The 14778-nt window shown below is 44.6% G+C and overlaps 1 protein-coding gene across 7 annotated transcripts in view; it reads left to right on the forward strand.

Annotated features, from left to right (window-relative positions):
* KCNJ16 (potassium inwardly rectifying channel subfamily J member 16) overlaps nucleotides 1-13146 on the forward strand; it is a 64600-nt gene extending 51454 nt beyond the window's left edge. For 6 of the 7 annotated variants that reach the window (XM_066585880.1, XM_066585876.1, XM_066585878.1 and 3 more), the window contains exon 2: nucleotides 9776-13146. In XM_066585880.1, coding sequence (XP_066441977.1) covers nucleotides 9831-11222 — 1392 coding nt within the window. In that variant the 5' untranslated portion in view covers nucleotides 9776-9830 and the 3' untranslated portion in view covers nucleotides 11223-13146. Of the gene's footprint in view, nucleotides 1-4187; nucleotides 4305-9775 lie in introns of those variants that run through there. The other variant, XM_066585879.1, reaches the window with a different exon arrangement.
* Nucleotides 13147-14778: the final 1632 nt, after the last annotated feature.

The following is a 14778-nucleotide window of genomic DNA, read 5'->3' on the forward strand; positions in this document are numbered from 1 at the left end:
TTATATGACTGAGCCTTGTGGGCCTAAGAAAAATTGCCCGTTCGGCGTGATTATGTGAGGTTTCAGGAGGAGGAGCAGGAGGAGGAGGAGGAATATTATACACAGATTGCTGAAGCAAAAAGGTCCCCGTTTTTGATGGTGATAGAGAACGATGCTTCCATCCGGGGGTGCAGCCTACGTATTGCTTAGGTATCGCTGCTATCCGCTGGTGAAGAAGAGAAGTCTGGGGAAATCCAGGCTTTCTTCATCTTGATGAGTGTAAGCCTGTCGGCACTGTCGGTTGACAGGCGGGTACGCTTATCTGTGATGATTCCCCCAGCCACACTAAACACACTCTCTGACAAGACGCTAGCCGCAGGACAAGCAAGCACCTCCAGGGCATACAGCGCGAGTTCAGGCCACGTGTCCAGCTTCGACACCCAGTAGTTGTAGGGGGCAGAGGCGTCACCGAGGACGGTCGTGCGATCGGCTACGTACTCCCTCACCATCCTTTTACAGTGCTCCCGCCAACTCAGCCTTGACTGGGGACCGGCAAAGGCCTTGGCAAAGGCCTTGGATAATGGTCCCCTGCTGCGCTGTACATGCTGCCTGATCTCTGCGCCTCCCCTGCTACCTGGCCCTCGGAACTGCGCCTTCGGCCACTAACGCTGTCGGATGGGAAGTTTACCATCAGTTTGTCCACCAGCGCCCTGTGGTATAGCATCATTCTGGAACCCCTTTCCTCTTCGGGAATGAGAGTGGAAAGGCTCTCCTTATACCGTGGGTCGAGCAGTGTGTACACCCAGTAATCCGTAGTGGCCAGAATGCGTGTAACGCGAGGGTCACGAGAAAGGCATCCTAACATGAAGTCAGCCATGTGTGCCAGGGTACCTGTATGCAACACATGGCTGTCCTCACTAGGAAGATCACTTTCAGGATCCTCCTCCTCCTCCTCCTCCTCTGGCCATACACGCTGAAAGGATGACAGGCAAGCAGCATGTGTACCCTCAGCAGTGGGCCAAGCTGTCTCTTCCCCCTCCTCCTCATGCTCCTCCCCCTCCTCCACCTCCTCAACGCGCTGAGATATAGACATGAGGGTGCTCTGACTATCCAGCGACATACTATCTTCCCCCGCCTCCGTTTCCGAGTGCAAAGTGTCTGCCTTTATGCTTTGCAGGGAACTTCTCAAGAGGCATAGCAGAGGAATGGTGACGCTAATGATTGCAGCATCCCCGCTCAGCATCTGGGTAGACTCCTCAAAGTTTCCAAGGACCTGGCAGATGTCTGCCAACCAGGCCCACTCTTCTGCAAATAATTGAGGAGGCTGACTCCCACTACGCCGCCCATGTTGGAGTTGGTATTCCGCAATAGCTCTACGCTGCTCATAGAGCCTGGCCAACATGTGGAGCGTAGAGTTCCACTATGTGGGCACGTCGCACAGCAATCGGTGCACTGGCAGATGAAACCGATGTTGCAGGGTCCGCAGGGTGGCAGCGTCCGACTTGGAGTTGCAGAAATGTGCGCTGACCCGGCGCACCTTTCCGAGCAGGTATGACAAGTGTGGGTAGCTTTTCAGAAAGCGCTGAACCACCAAATTAAAGACATGGGCCAGGCATGGCACGTGCGTGAGGCTGCCGAGCTGCAGAGTCTCCACCAGATTACGGCCGTTGTCACACACGACCATGCCCGGTTGGAGGCTCAGCGGCGCAAGCCAGCAGTCGGTCTGCTCTGTCAGACCCTGCAGCAGTTCGTGGGCCGTGTGCCTCTTCTCTCCTAAGCTGAGTAGTTTCAGCACGGCCTGCTGACGCTTGCCCACCGCTGTGCTGCCGTGCCGCGCGACACCGACTGCTGGCGACGTGCTGCTGCTGACACATCTTGATTGCGAGACAGAGGTTGCGTAGGAGGAGGAGGAGGGTGGTTTAGTGAAGGAAGCATACACCGCCAAAGATACCACCACCGAGCTGGGGCACGCAATTCGGGGGGTGGGTAGGACGTGAGCGGTCCCAGGCTCTGACTCGGTCCCAGCCTCCACTAAATTCACCCAATGTGCCATCAGGGAGATATAGTGGCCCTGCCCGCCTGTGCTTGTCCACGTGTCCGTTGTTAAGTGGACCTTGGCAGTAACCGCGTTGGTGAGGGCGCATACAATGTTGCGGGAGACGTGGTCGTGCAGGGCTGGGACGGCACATCGGGAAAAGTAGTGGCAACTGGGAACCGAGTAGCGCAGGGCCGCCGCCGCCATCATGCTTTTGAAAGCCTCCGTTTCCACAAGCCTATACGGCAGCATCTCCAGGCTGATCAATTTGGCAATGTGCACGTTTAATGCTTGAGCGTGCGGGTGCGTGGCGGCGTACTTGCGCTTGCGCTCAAACAGTGGCGCTAGCGACGTCTGGACGCTGCGCTGAGAGACATTGCTGGATGGGGCCGAGGACAGCGGAGGTGAGGGTGTGGGTGCAGGCCAGGAGACGGTTGTGCCTGTGTCCTCAGAGGGGGGTTGGATCTCAGTGGCAGGTTGGGGCACAGGGGGAGAGGCAGTGGTGCAAACCGGAGACAGTGAACGGCCTTCATCCCACCTTGTGGGGTGCTTGGCCATCATATGCCTGCGCATGCTGGTGGTGGTGGCTCCCCAGCTGATTTTGGCGCAACAAAGGTTGCACACCACTGTTCGTCGGTCGTCAGGCGTCTCTGTGAAAAACTGCCACACCGTAGAGCACCTTGACCTCTGCAGGGTGGCATGGCACAAGGGGGCGCTTTGGGAAACAGTTGGTGGATTATTCGGTCTGGCCCTGCCTCTACCCCTGGCCACCGCACTGGCTCGGCCTGTGCCCACACCCTGACTTGGGCCTCCGCGTCCTCGCCCGCGTCCACGTCCTATAGGCCTACCCCTACCCCTCAGCATGGTGTATTACCAGTAGTGCAGAAACAGAACGCTGTAATTAAATGTGCCGCTTATTGGCCTGTGGTTGGAGGCTGACTTCGCTTACGGAACGCCAGGAAATAATTTTGCGCAAGCCTGCTGTAACACTTAGCTGGCTGCGTATGAATTAGGAGGACAACTACACCCAGCACAGACCCAGAACACTGAGGACAGTCACAGGCAGCCCAAATAGATTTTTTTCCCAAAATGTTTTTGCAAAGGCCCACTGCCTATATTCAATCAATATATCTCTTCTCTCTCTGCGTCACCGCTACTGGCCCTGGAGTATGTCAAAGAACTGCAGAGTGTTGCACTGTGGACTGGAATACAGCGGTGATTTAACAGCCAACACAGAGCCAGGAAATAATTTTGCGTAAGCCTGCTGTAACACTTAGCTGGCTGCGTATGAATTAGGAGGACTACTACACCCAGCACAGACCCAGAACACTGAGGACAGTCACAGGCAGCCCAAATAGATTTTTTTCCCAAAATGTTTTTGCAAAGGCCCACTGCCTATATTCAATCAATATGTCTTCTGTCCCTGCCTCAAAATATATGTGTTCTGTCCCTGCCTCACAATATATGTCTTCTGTCCCTGCCTCACCACTACTGGCCCTGCACTATGTCTAATTACTGCAGGGCGCAATGCTCTGCACGGCCGATATAAAAAAAAAAAAAGTGCAACACTGCAAAAAGCAGCCTCCACAGCCTCCACCTGCACACGGTTAGATGTGGCCCTAAGAAGGACCGTTGGGGTTCTTGAAGCCTAAAATACTCCTAACGCTCTCCCAATAGCAGCTCCGGCACCAACAGCACTTTCCCTCCTCTCTGTCAGAACAAATCTGTGGCGAGCCGCGGGCGGGGCTGATTTATATACTCGGGTGTCATCTAATCTCCCCAGCCACTCACTGCAGGGGGGTGGTATAGGGCTTGAACGTCGCAGGGGGAAGCTGTAATGCCTTCCCTGTCTTTCTATTGGCCAGAAAAGCGCGCTAACGTCTCAGAGATGAAAGTGAAAGTAACTCGAACATCGCGTGGTGCTCGTTACGAGTAACGAGCATCCCGAACACGCTAATACTCGGACGAGTACGTTCGCTCATCTCTATATACCAGCATACCAACCACTAAATGCCCTGACCATTACAACATCCGTCAGCTTGGCTGCTTCCCAAGCCTGTTTACCACCATGACGTTTACATCCTCTATTAGTTAAAATTAGTTCCCATAACTTACTTGCAACTTCCTCCTGACGCCTCAACTGCAAAATCAAAGAGACAACAGTTTGTTTTGGAAGAAAAAGAGAGTTTTTCTGAGTACCCCGATGCCAGGAGCAATCAGTGAGTGAGGACAAGTAAGAGAGAGATTGAGAGTGAGCGTGTCCAGAAGAGGCTGAGACCACCGTGCAGAGGTACTGTACTACGAGAGTGTCTGTGGAGTGACCCTACCCCTATCCTCCTCTGGAGAGTTCCCCTGCCAGGAGCTGTTCCTGTCAGATAACTTAGACTGCAGGACCGGTGTCATCCTGTGTTTCCTCCCTGACCTGAAATCTGCTGTTTTGCCTGCACGGCCGTCTTTTGCATTTGTGCCTTGTACCAAGTTTTTTGCAAGTTAAGTTTTGCAAGGCCCTGACTGTTCCCAGGGCCTGAGGTACTTTAATACTGTCTTTGGCTCCTATATTTAATGCCGAGGGTCATTCCAGTGGGTAGTGGAACGGTGGCGTCACCCGTGACAACGTTGTCTCCTGTTCTTATGTTTATACCTAGGGGTGTACGTAAGAGGCCCAGCGCAGCTCTGGCCAAGGCTACGTGTGTCCCTCCACGAGGGAGCGTGGTGACACTGTGACAAGTGAGCAGTCTACCCTTAAAGCTCCTCAGCGTATGGCCTGTGTCTGGAGTTACCCTCTGGGATGCTGCACACAGATACCGGTACATAAATAGTCCTCCTACAGACCTCAGGAGAGGACAATCCCCTTGTGGAGGAAAGGTTTAGGAAAGCATGGCTGAAAATTAGACCTTCCCTTGGGTTTAGGGGTACAATGTCAATGCGCAAATGATCATAATAGAATTATACATAATACCTGATGCACAGTAGAATAGTAATATCCAACAAATAACAGCTACAATAATATATACATATAGTTCATTGTATTGTAGTGGGTAGGGAAGTATTACCATTGTTATAGTAAAATCATGTGCATAGGAGCAGTATTATAGTAGTTATATTCTTGTACATAGGGGGCAGTATTATAGTGGTTATATTCTTGTACATAGATGGCAGTACTATAGTACTTATATTCTTGTACATAGATGGCAGTATTATAGTAGTTGTATTCTTGTACATAGGAGGCAGTATTATAGTAGTTACATTCTTGTACATAGGGGCAGTATTATAGTAGTTATATTCTTGTACATAAGGGGCAGTATTATAGCAGTTGTATTCTTGTACATAAGGAGCAGTATTATGGTAGTTATATTCTTGTAAATAGGGACAGTATTAGAGTAGTTATATTCTTGTACATAGGAGGCAGTATTATAGTAGTTATATTCTTGTACATAGGGGGCAATATTATAGTAGTTATATTCTTGTACATAGAGGGCAGTATTATAGTACTTATATTTTTGTACGTAGGGGACAGTATTATAGTAATCATATTATTGTACATAGGGGGCAGTATTATAGTAGTTATATTCTTGTACATAAGGGGCAGTATTATAGTAGCTATATTCTTGTACATAGGGGGCAGTATTATAGTAGTTATATTCTTGTACATAGGAGGCAGTATTATAGTAGTTATATTCTTGTACATAGGGGGCAGTAATATAGTAGTTATATTCTTGTACATAGGGGGCAGTAATATAGTAGTTATATTCTTGTACATAGGGGGCAGTATTATAGTGGTTATATTCTTGTACATAGATGGCAGTACTATAGTACTTATATTCTTGTACATAGATGGCAGTATTATAGTAGTTGTATTCTTGTACATAGGAGGCAGTATTATAGTAGTTATATTCTTGTAAATAGGGGCAGTATTATAGTAGTTATATTCTTGTACATAGGGGGCAGTATTATAGTAGTTGTATTCTTGTACATAAGGAGCAGTATTATGGTAGTTATATTCTTGTAAATAGGGACAGTATTAGAGTAGTTATATTCTTGTACATAGGGGGCAATATTATAGCAGTTATATTCTTGTACATAGAGGGCAGTATTATAGTACTTATATTTTTGTACGTAGGGGACAGTATTATAGTAATCATATTATTGTACATAGGGGGCAGTATTATAGTAATTATATTCTTGTACATAGTGGGCAGTAATATAGTAGTTATATTCTTGTACATAGGGGGCAGTATTATAGTAGTTATATTCTTGTACATAGGGGGCAGTATTATAGTAGTTATATTCTTGTACATAGGAGGCAGTATTATAGTAGTTATATTCTTGTACATAGATGGCAGTATTATAGTAGTTATATTCTTGTACATAGGGGGCAGTATTATAGTAGTTATATTCTTGTACATAAGGGGCAGTATTATAGTAGCTATATTCTTGTACATAGGGGGCAGTATTATAGTAGTTATATTCTTGTACATAGGGGACAGTATTATAGTAGTTATATTCTTGTACATAGGGGCCAGTAATATAGTAGTTATATTCTTGTACATAGGGGGCAGTAATATAGTAGTTATATTCTTGTACATAGGGGGCAGTAATATAGTAGTTATATTCTTGTACATAGGGGGCAGTATTATAGTAGTTATATTCTTGTACATAGGGGGCAGTATTATAGTAGTTATATTCTTGTACATAGATGGCAGTATTATAGTAGTTATATTCTTGTACATAGGGGGCAGTATTATAGTAGTTATATTCTTGTACATAAGGGGCAGTATTATAGTAGCTATATTCTTGTACATAGGGGGCAGTATTATAGTAGTTATATTCTTGTACATAGGGGACAGTATTATAGTAGTTATATTCTTGTACATAGGGGCCAGTAATATAGTAGTTATATTCTTGTACATAGGGGGCAGTAATATAGTAGTTATATTCTTGTACATAGGGGGCAGTAATATAGTAGTTATATTCTTGTACATAGGGGGCAGTATTATAGTAGTTATATTCTTGTACATAGGGGGCAGTATTATAGTAGTTATATTCTTGTACATAGGGGCAGTATTATAGTAGTTATATTCTTGTACATAAGGGGCAGTATTATAGTAGTTATATTCTTGTACATAGGGGCAGTATTATAGTAGTTATATTCTTGTTGATAGGAGCAGTATTATAGTAGTTATATTCTTGTACATAAGGAGCAGTATTATAGTAGTTATATTCTTGTACATAAGGAGCAGTATTATAGTAGTTATATTCTTGTACATGGGGTTATTATTAGAGTAGTTACAATATATTCTTGTACATAGGGGGCAGTATAATTATGTATTCGACTACATAGGTATAATACAATGGTACTTATTTTCTTTTATATATAGGGTAGTAGTTATGTAGTAATATCCACTGGCGTAACTATAGACGATACAGGGAATCCGGATGCACTCATGCCCCAGAGCCTTAGGGGGCCCATAAGGCCTATCTACTCTATATAGTAGTAGAATAAATAAGCACTATTGTTGGCGGCCCTGTTACAGGTTTTTGCGTTGGGGCCCCGGAGCTTCAAATTACGCCTCTGCAGTAACGGGTTAAAAGAAGTTGGGGGGCCCAAAAATAAACTTTTGCACCCGGGCCCATGAGCCTTTAGCTATGCCCCTGTCAATTGCCCATAAGAAGTATTATATTCCATCCATAGGGGGCAGTATTATAATAAGGGTACTTCTTTTAGGACTGACTTCTCTTTAACCTAAATCAGTATTAAGTCCCCAGAGCACAGTCTGGGTTTGTTTGAAAAGTCCACTATTGAGATAAAGAAACACGATGTTCACAAAATTAGAGTTCTAAAGAAAACCGTATCTCGAACTCTTTATGTCTCCTTGGGTTGTGAAAGCTATCTGTTGTGAGGAATAATTTGCTGCTATATTTGGCGCTGTCCCCGGCTGCGCTGTGCAGCTGCACATTTTGTGCGACTGTGACAATTTAGAAGAATGTTCTATGTATCATCTGCTGTTTTGTTAGTATTGTTGAAACATGAAAACTTCATCATGCAAGAACCAAAGGGACATTTTTTTTTATTTCAAGAAAGTGGTGTTCTAGCAGTTTTATAAACTGACACAAAAGATGTAAAAATATTCCGCCTCTAATCCACAGCAGAGTCAACCAGTAGCCTAAGCAGATTTAGTTCACGGTGTTTGTGGTCCTTTCTAAAATAACTATTGTTTGAAGCAGTAAATGTGAAAACAATTAAAACCATGAGTGTGTTTTTCATTTGAAATCTCAGAGCGGTTTCTTTATTTTCCACAGTTTGCAAAGTTCCTCTTTAATTAATATGGGTTTAAGAGGGGAAAAAAAGCAGGGAGAAACCTGGTAGAAAGTTCGCTGCCCACGGGCTGTACAGCAAAAAGTTTGCCTTTGGCCCTAGATGTTGGAAGTTTGCGACCCCACCAAGTACACATGCAAGACACCGGAGTCGGAGAAGTTCTTATGCCTATAAAAGGGGGTTTAGAAATGACTCTCCCCTCATCACGTGTAATGGGAGTAGTCAGATGAATGACCATTCATTTACTAGCTCCCCTTATTCTTTCCCATCAATCTTTAGCATTCTTACTTACACATACTTCCTATTTTCTTACACCCCCTTTTTCATTATGTGGCCACTCCACCACTTGTGGGACAAGCTCAGTTTCCTCCTCAGGAAGAACGCTTGCATTAGTCCTTGGCATCTACAACCTTATCAGTTGCTTAGACACAGGGTCAAACTCAAAGAAATGAAAGCCATAGGGTCTTATTTATGAAAACTGAATAATAGCATGAATAGCTTTATTGCTTATAGCAACAAATATAAAAGCTGAGTTCTAATTGGTTGCTATGGATAACAAAGTCAGTCTTACTATAAGACAGTTTTAATAAATTAGGTCCATAGTTTCTTTTTAAACCAGAAATTGCACCCCCTTCCCCTTATCAGAACCCAAAGTGCCCACCTGCTTTGCTTTCCCTACATCCTTCCCCTGATGATGGGCATGGCTACAATATTCCATACTTGTTTTCATTGACTTGCAATTAGATAAAAGCTGTTGTAAAATATGTCAGCTAGCTCTAGGCTTCAGGGCAGCTTCAGACGACCATATATTTGCTGGGTTTTCACGCCCGGCCAATATACGGTGTCCCCCTCTGCAGGGGAGGGGGCTGGAAGAGTCGGGAGCAGTACACTGAGCTCCTGCCCCCTCTCCATCCCTCGCCACTATTTGCAATGGGAGAGGGCGGAGCTAGGTTTTGGGACTTAGCTCCGCCCCACCCCCTCCTATTGCAAATAGTGCAGAGGGGCGAAGAGGGGGCGGGAACTCTTTCAGCCCCTCCTCCTGCAGAGAGGGACTCCGTATATCGGCCGGGCGTGAAAACCCAGCCGATATACAGTCGTCTGAATAAGCCCTAAGGAGTAAACATATGTTAATCATTAGAAACTGAGCTAATTATGAGTTCCTATGATATTAGAGGTATGTATTTTTATTGCTACGTCATTTGGAGTATATATGTCCCATGATTCTATTAATAAATCAGAAGTGTACTGGTTTGATACAAAGCCCACACAGTGAACTCAGGGGGAATCACTTGGCCCCTATAACATGGGCAGCACCCAAACATTTCTAGTCTCCTATAATGTTATACATCACTAAATCTGTAGATAAGGAATATTTCTTTCCATGTCATAAAAACTTGAAAATGTACATAGTATATAATATTCTTACAAAACTATTTCTTTTACAGGAGTTCAGTGAAGAAATTATAGAACATTTTGTGAACATTCACCTTGAATGCCAAGATGAGCCAATCTGTAGATACCTGGAAACTGGTAAATGTAAAAGAGAATACCTGGTACCAACACAGTTTAGTCTACAAGAAATCCTTCCAACCTCGCTTTATGCTAAAAGATGGTGACTGTAACGTCTACTTCAAGAGTCTCCTCGGCGAATGGGAAAGTTATGTTGTTGACATCTTCACCACACTGCTTGATATCAAGTGGCGTCACATGTTGATCATATTTTCCTTATCCTATATCTTATCATGGCTACTGTTTGGCTTGATCTTCTGGGTCATTGCTTTTCAGCATGGAGATCTCAGCAACATGGACATAACTCCTTGTTTTGACAATGTACGCACATTTGCAGGAGCATTTTTATTCTCCCTTGAAACGCAGACAACCATTGGCTATGGTAGCCGCTGTGTCACAGAGGCGTGCCCCTTAGCAATTATTTTGGTCACTCTACAATCAGTGTTCAGCTGCATCATTGACACATTCATAATAGGTGCTGCTATGACCAAGATGGCTACAGCCCGGAAAAGGGCGCAGACTATACGTTTCAGTTATTTTGCGCTTGTTGGCGTGCGGGATGGAAAACTGTGCCTTATGTGGCGAATTGGTGACTTCCGTCCAAATCATGTGGTTGAGGGAAACGTGAGGGCCCAACTACTACGCTATAATGAAGATCATCAAAAAGGGATCGTAATGGAATACAAAGATCTCACATTGGTCAATGAGCAAATCATATTGGTCACACCAGTCACTGTTGTCCATGTTATTGACCAAGATAGTCCTTTTTATGCTCTAGATCGGAAAGCAGTGGCTTCAGATAGATTTGAAATCTTGGTCACATTTGTATACACGGGAGATTCCACTGGTACATCCCATCAGTCTCGAACATCCTACTTGCCCCGTGAAATCCTTTGGGGCTTCAGGTTCAACAATATATTGGAAGCAAAGAAAAAATATTATAAAGTTGATTGTGAGCAGTTTGAGGAAATTACAGAATACTATGCCCCATTTTGCAGTGCAAAGCAGCTGGACATCAATAACATGCCTGGAAGTCCATCCACTAGCAATCCAAAGTCAGATAGCTTATCTAATGTGCCACCTCTGAGAGCTGTAGCTCATGTCTTGCCCACAGTTGAGTCTATGAGCTCAATGAACAACATTTCACACAATGCTTCATTTACCACCTCATTATCCAATGACTTACTCAACATTGCATATCCAAGTCCAATACTCAACGGCATATCCAGCATGTCCCGAAGTATTACCACTGTGTCATCGTTAGATACTACAGATAGCAACAGTGAAGAACACGCAGACCCTAACCCAACTTTTCAAGACACGGACAGCATTTCCTATCAAAATGTTTTTAAGACTCTGAGCAAAATGTCCTTAGAATCCTAAATGAAGAGGATAGAGTTATCCATTACATTGTAGTAGTGCTTAGCGAGCTTATCCTGGGACATTTACCAAAGTTGCACCACCTTAAGCAAAAGATGCACTCAAGGCATGCAAAGCATATTATTTTCTGTCTTTGTGACACAATTTCGACTATAATAGCAATCAAGACTTTGCAATATTTGAAAAAAATCTTCCATTCATTCTTCTTATATTACAAAATCTCATGGACATGCTGAATGAGGGTGAGTGCCTAATGACTGAAGGATTTGGAGAGAGCAATACAATAGAAGTTCAGAATTATGAGGGAACGGTAGATGATGTTGAACCTTTGTGCATGGAGGTCACTAGTGAGGAACAGCATGTGTCAGCGACAGCTCATTTCATGAACTTGTCAGTTACAGATGCAAAGTATCCTATTAGGTTTAATTGCCCAAGGACAATTAACCAATCACCAGCCATCACAATACAGCATGCATAGATTAATACAGTATAAGGCTGCAGTTAGACGCACAACTTACCATTAGTATTAAGACTGCAAGACTCAGATTCCCCATAGTACCAGTGAACCAAACTTTGACTACCATAAAACCCTATGGAAATCTAAAGTTCAGTTAAATGGCCATTGCACTTTGAGAGGTTACATTAATATGAAAGCTAATGTGATAACTAGCAAAAATGTACAAGTCACTTTATTTACCTAAAATGATGTTTTTATACTGAAAAATCCCCCCAAAGTACCTTTTTGGAGTCTCCCTTCCTCCTAATTTGCTGCCCCACAATGCTGCCTGTTGTCATGCAAAATTAATCTATTAAAAGAGATAATGAGACAGAACAGAGTAAATTGAGGAGGGTGATGACCCATGCTGCCCGTAGACGTCTATGGAGAGAAAAGGGGAGGCGGAGGGAAAGAGAGCCACACACTGCAGTAGCTAATGGGTGCAGACTGCAGAGGGGGGGGGGGGGGGTATGATGCAAGTCATATAATGGTCAGAAATAGTGTTATTCCTCATGTACACATACAACAGCTTATTCTGAAAAGTCATCGAAAGGTGTAGGTACCGTTTAAAGGGATGGTCCTACTTTTAAAAAAATTAAACAGTTGGTCATGCACTAAAGTAACATAAGAAATAATACTCACCTCTATCCTCCTACCAGTAGCTTACACCATTCCCTTATATGTCAAAATCCCAGGAAGCTGAGATATGTGGAGGGTTTTGTGTTGGGTCCTCAAACTTAGTATCTCCTTATAATATGTAAGAAACAAGATTATGACTCCAGGACCCTTCATGTTTTATGTCAGTGAAGAAATGCACTTGGAACATCTAAGGCATCTCTACCACACCATACAGCCCCTCATATCACAGCTCCCTGGACTCCAAAAAATGTGAAATGAAACAGAGGATATTGTGGATATCTGCAGTCCACCCTTGAAAACCAACAAGCGAATCATCATAGATGCATAATGCCGTATCTTGAATAAATTGTATGCAGTAAGTTATTGAGCTCCCCCTAGTGGTGTCAGCAAGCAGTTAGAATGTGTAACTATGCAGGGGATTTAAAGCTCTGGATTAGAAAAACCAAACCCTCGCCACTTTAACGATCTTTAAAAATAATGCATTAGAACAGAATGTTAGGTCTACAATCACAAGGTGTTACAAGCCGACATTCGCGTTTGAGGTTTTTTTTCGGGAGGACAATATGGGTTGTTTTGGGGAAATTTAGTATTACTTTTTCTGTATCTCCATCGTAACCTTACACATCTTTATCCATAAATGTGTTTGAAAGAGAAAATATCATATATTATCGCTAAGTCCTGTAGATCCATGTATACGTACACCATATAAAGAGTATGAGCTTGCTTTATCACTTGTTTTCACTGTACGGACATTCTGCTGTGCACATCAATAAAGATTAAGGGCACATTGTACTTTCACTTTCAGAGGATTATTTGATTGTTTACAGGTTTATTGTCATATCACACCTGCAAGAACAAATCACCTCAATGCTGCCGAAGAAGCCTTGGACCTAGGACATATGGGCAAGTTTTGTCTTCATGAGATAATTGTAATTCATCTAGGGCTACACAGTGACTTTTGGTCCAATAAGATCACTAAATATCCCTGTGACTTTGTACTCTTATCAAAGTCATTGTCAGGACTCAAACCTGGGACCTCCTCTGCTCCAGGCAGTGTCTCTCCCCAGTGAGCTATCCAGCTTGCTGGACAAGCTCCCCTGATGAGCCTAGCCTTGTTCCATGCTCCTGTTAATCTAATTTCTGCCCCCTGTCCTGGCCCCGCCTTGCTTCTAATCAGGCTCATTATAAAATCCTGATCCTGCCACTGCACCAGCGCAGCCATGATCTACCTCCTCTTCTCCTTCTCTACAATAAGCAACCTGAGACTTCCCGATAACGACTCCTGGCTTTCCTACTGAAAAACGCTACCTGTCTCCTCCATCTGCACTGCGACCTGAGACTTTCCAGTAAAGACTCCTGGCTATTCTGACTACTCTTTAGTGATCTGTAAGGCTACTACACCGAAGTTGGATCTGCAGATGGAGGTTGCAGCCACTAGTCACTTGTACCAAGGTTACAGGGCTACACAGCGCTCTTTGGTCATGTGAAGTCACTATGTAGCCATAGCCTTATATATTAACCCTTTCCAGTCCAATGTCGGGCCTGCCCCGACATCATCATTTTCCTCCACAGCTCCGATGTCGGGGCAGGCCCGACACTGCAGTGCAGGAGTGGATCTTCACCCGATCGTCAGGCACATCGGGTGCAGATGCACTCCTTTACTGGTCGTCATCGAGGACCCCCGAGGAGAAGGCAGAAAGGGTTTTTAACCCTTTCTGCCCACTTCTTTATACATTACATAGCGCTCAATTAGCGCTATGCAATGCATAGATTCCGGCCGGCGATCATGTGACCGCCGGTGTTACCTGACCCCCGGCGGTCACATGAACGCCGAGCCGGGAGCCTGCACCGTGCAAGGACCTGCTTACCTGACCGGCGTCTTGTGCATTCTCCTTCTGTCTCCCGACCCGGCGATCATGTGACCGCCAGGTGTCACCTGACCCCAGCGGTCACATGATCGCCGAGCCGGGAGGCAGAAGGAGAATGCGGAAGACGCCGGTCAGGTAAGCAGGTCCCTCCCTGCACCCTCCTGAACTCTGTCAGTTCAGGAGGGTGCAGGGAAAATGTATTTTTTCTCACCCATTCTCCCAGCTCCAATTTATTTGGAGCTGCGGAGAATGGGTGAGAAAAAATAAATGGATTGGAAAGGGTTAAACTTTGCCACTTTCTAGCATGCTGTGCATTTCAAATTGTCACAATATTTTAGAGCTCTGCTTGCTGCCAGTAAATACAGTTTTCATTGCTTACATTCAAAGGGTAAAAACTCAACTCATCCTGACTTGGTGCTGCTGTAGGGGTTTGTACAGTGTATCAGTGTAAACACTTATGCTCTAGTTCACTGACACAAAGCAAGTATCTTTAAAATGGTAAGGGACTAAATCTCAAAGTATATTGGAAAGTTTCAGAACTTCTCAATTCTAGAAT

The sequence above is a fragment of the Eleutherodactylus coqui genome, chromosome 13, assembly GCF_035609145.1.
Source record: "Eleutherodactylus coqui strain aEleCoq1 chromosome 13, aEleCoq1.hap1, whole genome shotgun sequence".
NCBI lineage: Eukaryota > Metazoa > Chordata > Amphibia > Anura > Eleutherodactylidae > Eleutherodactylus > Eleutherodactylus coqui.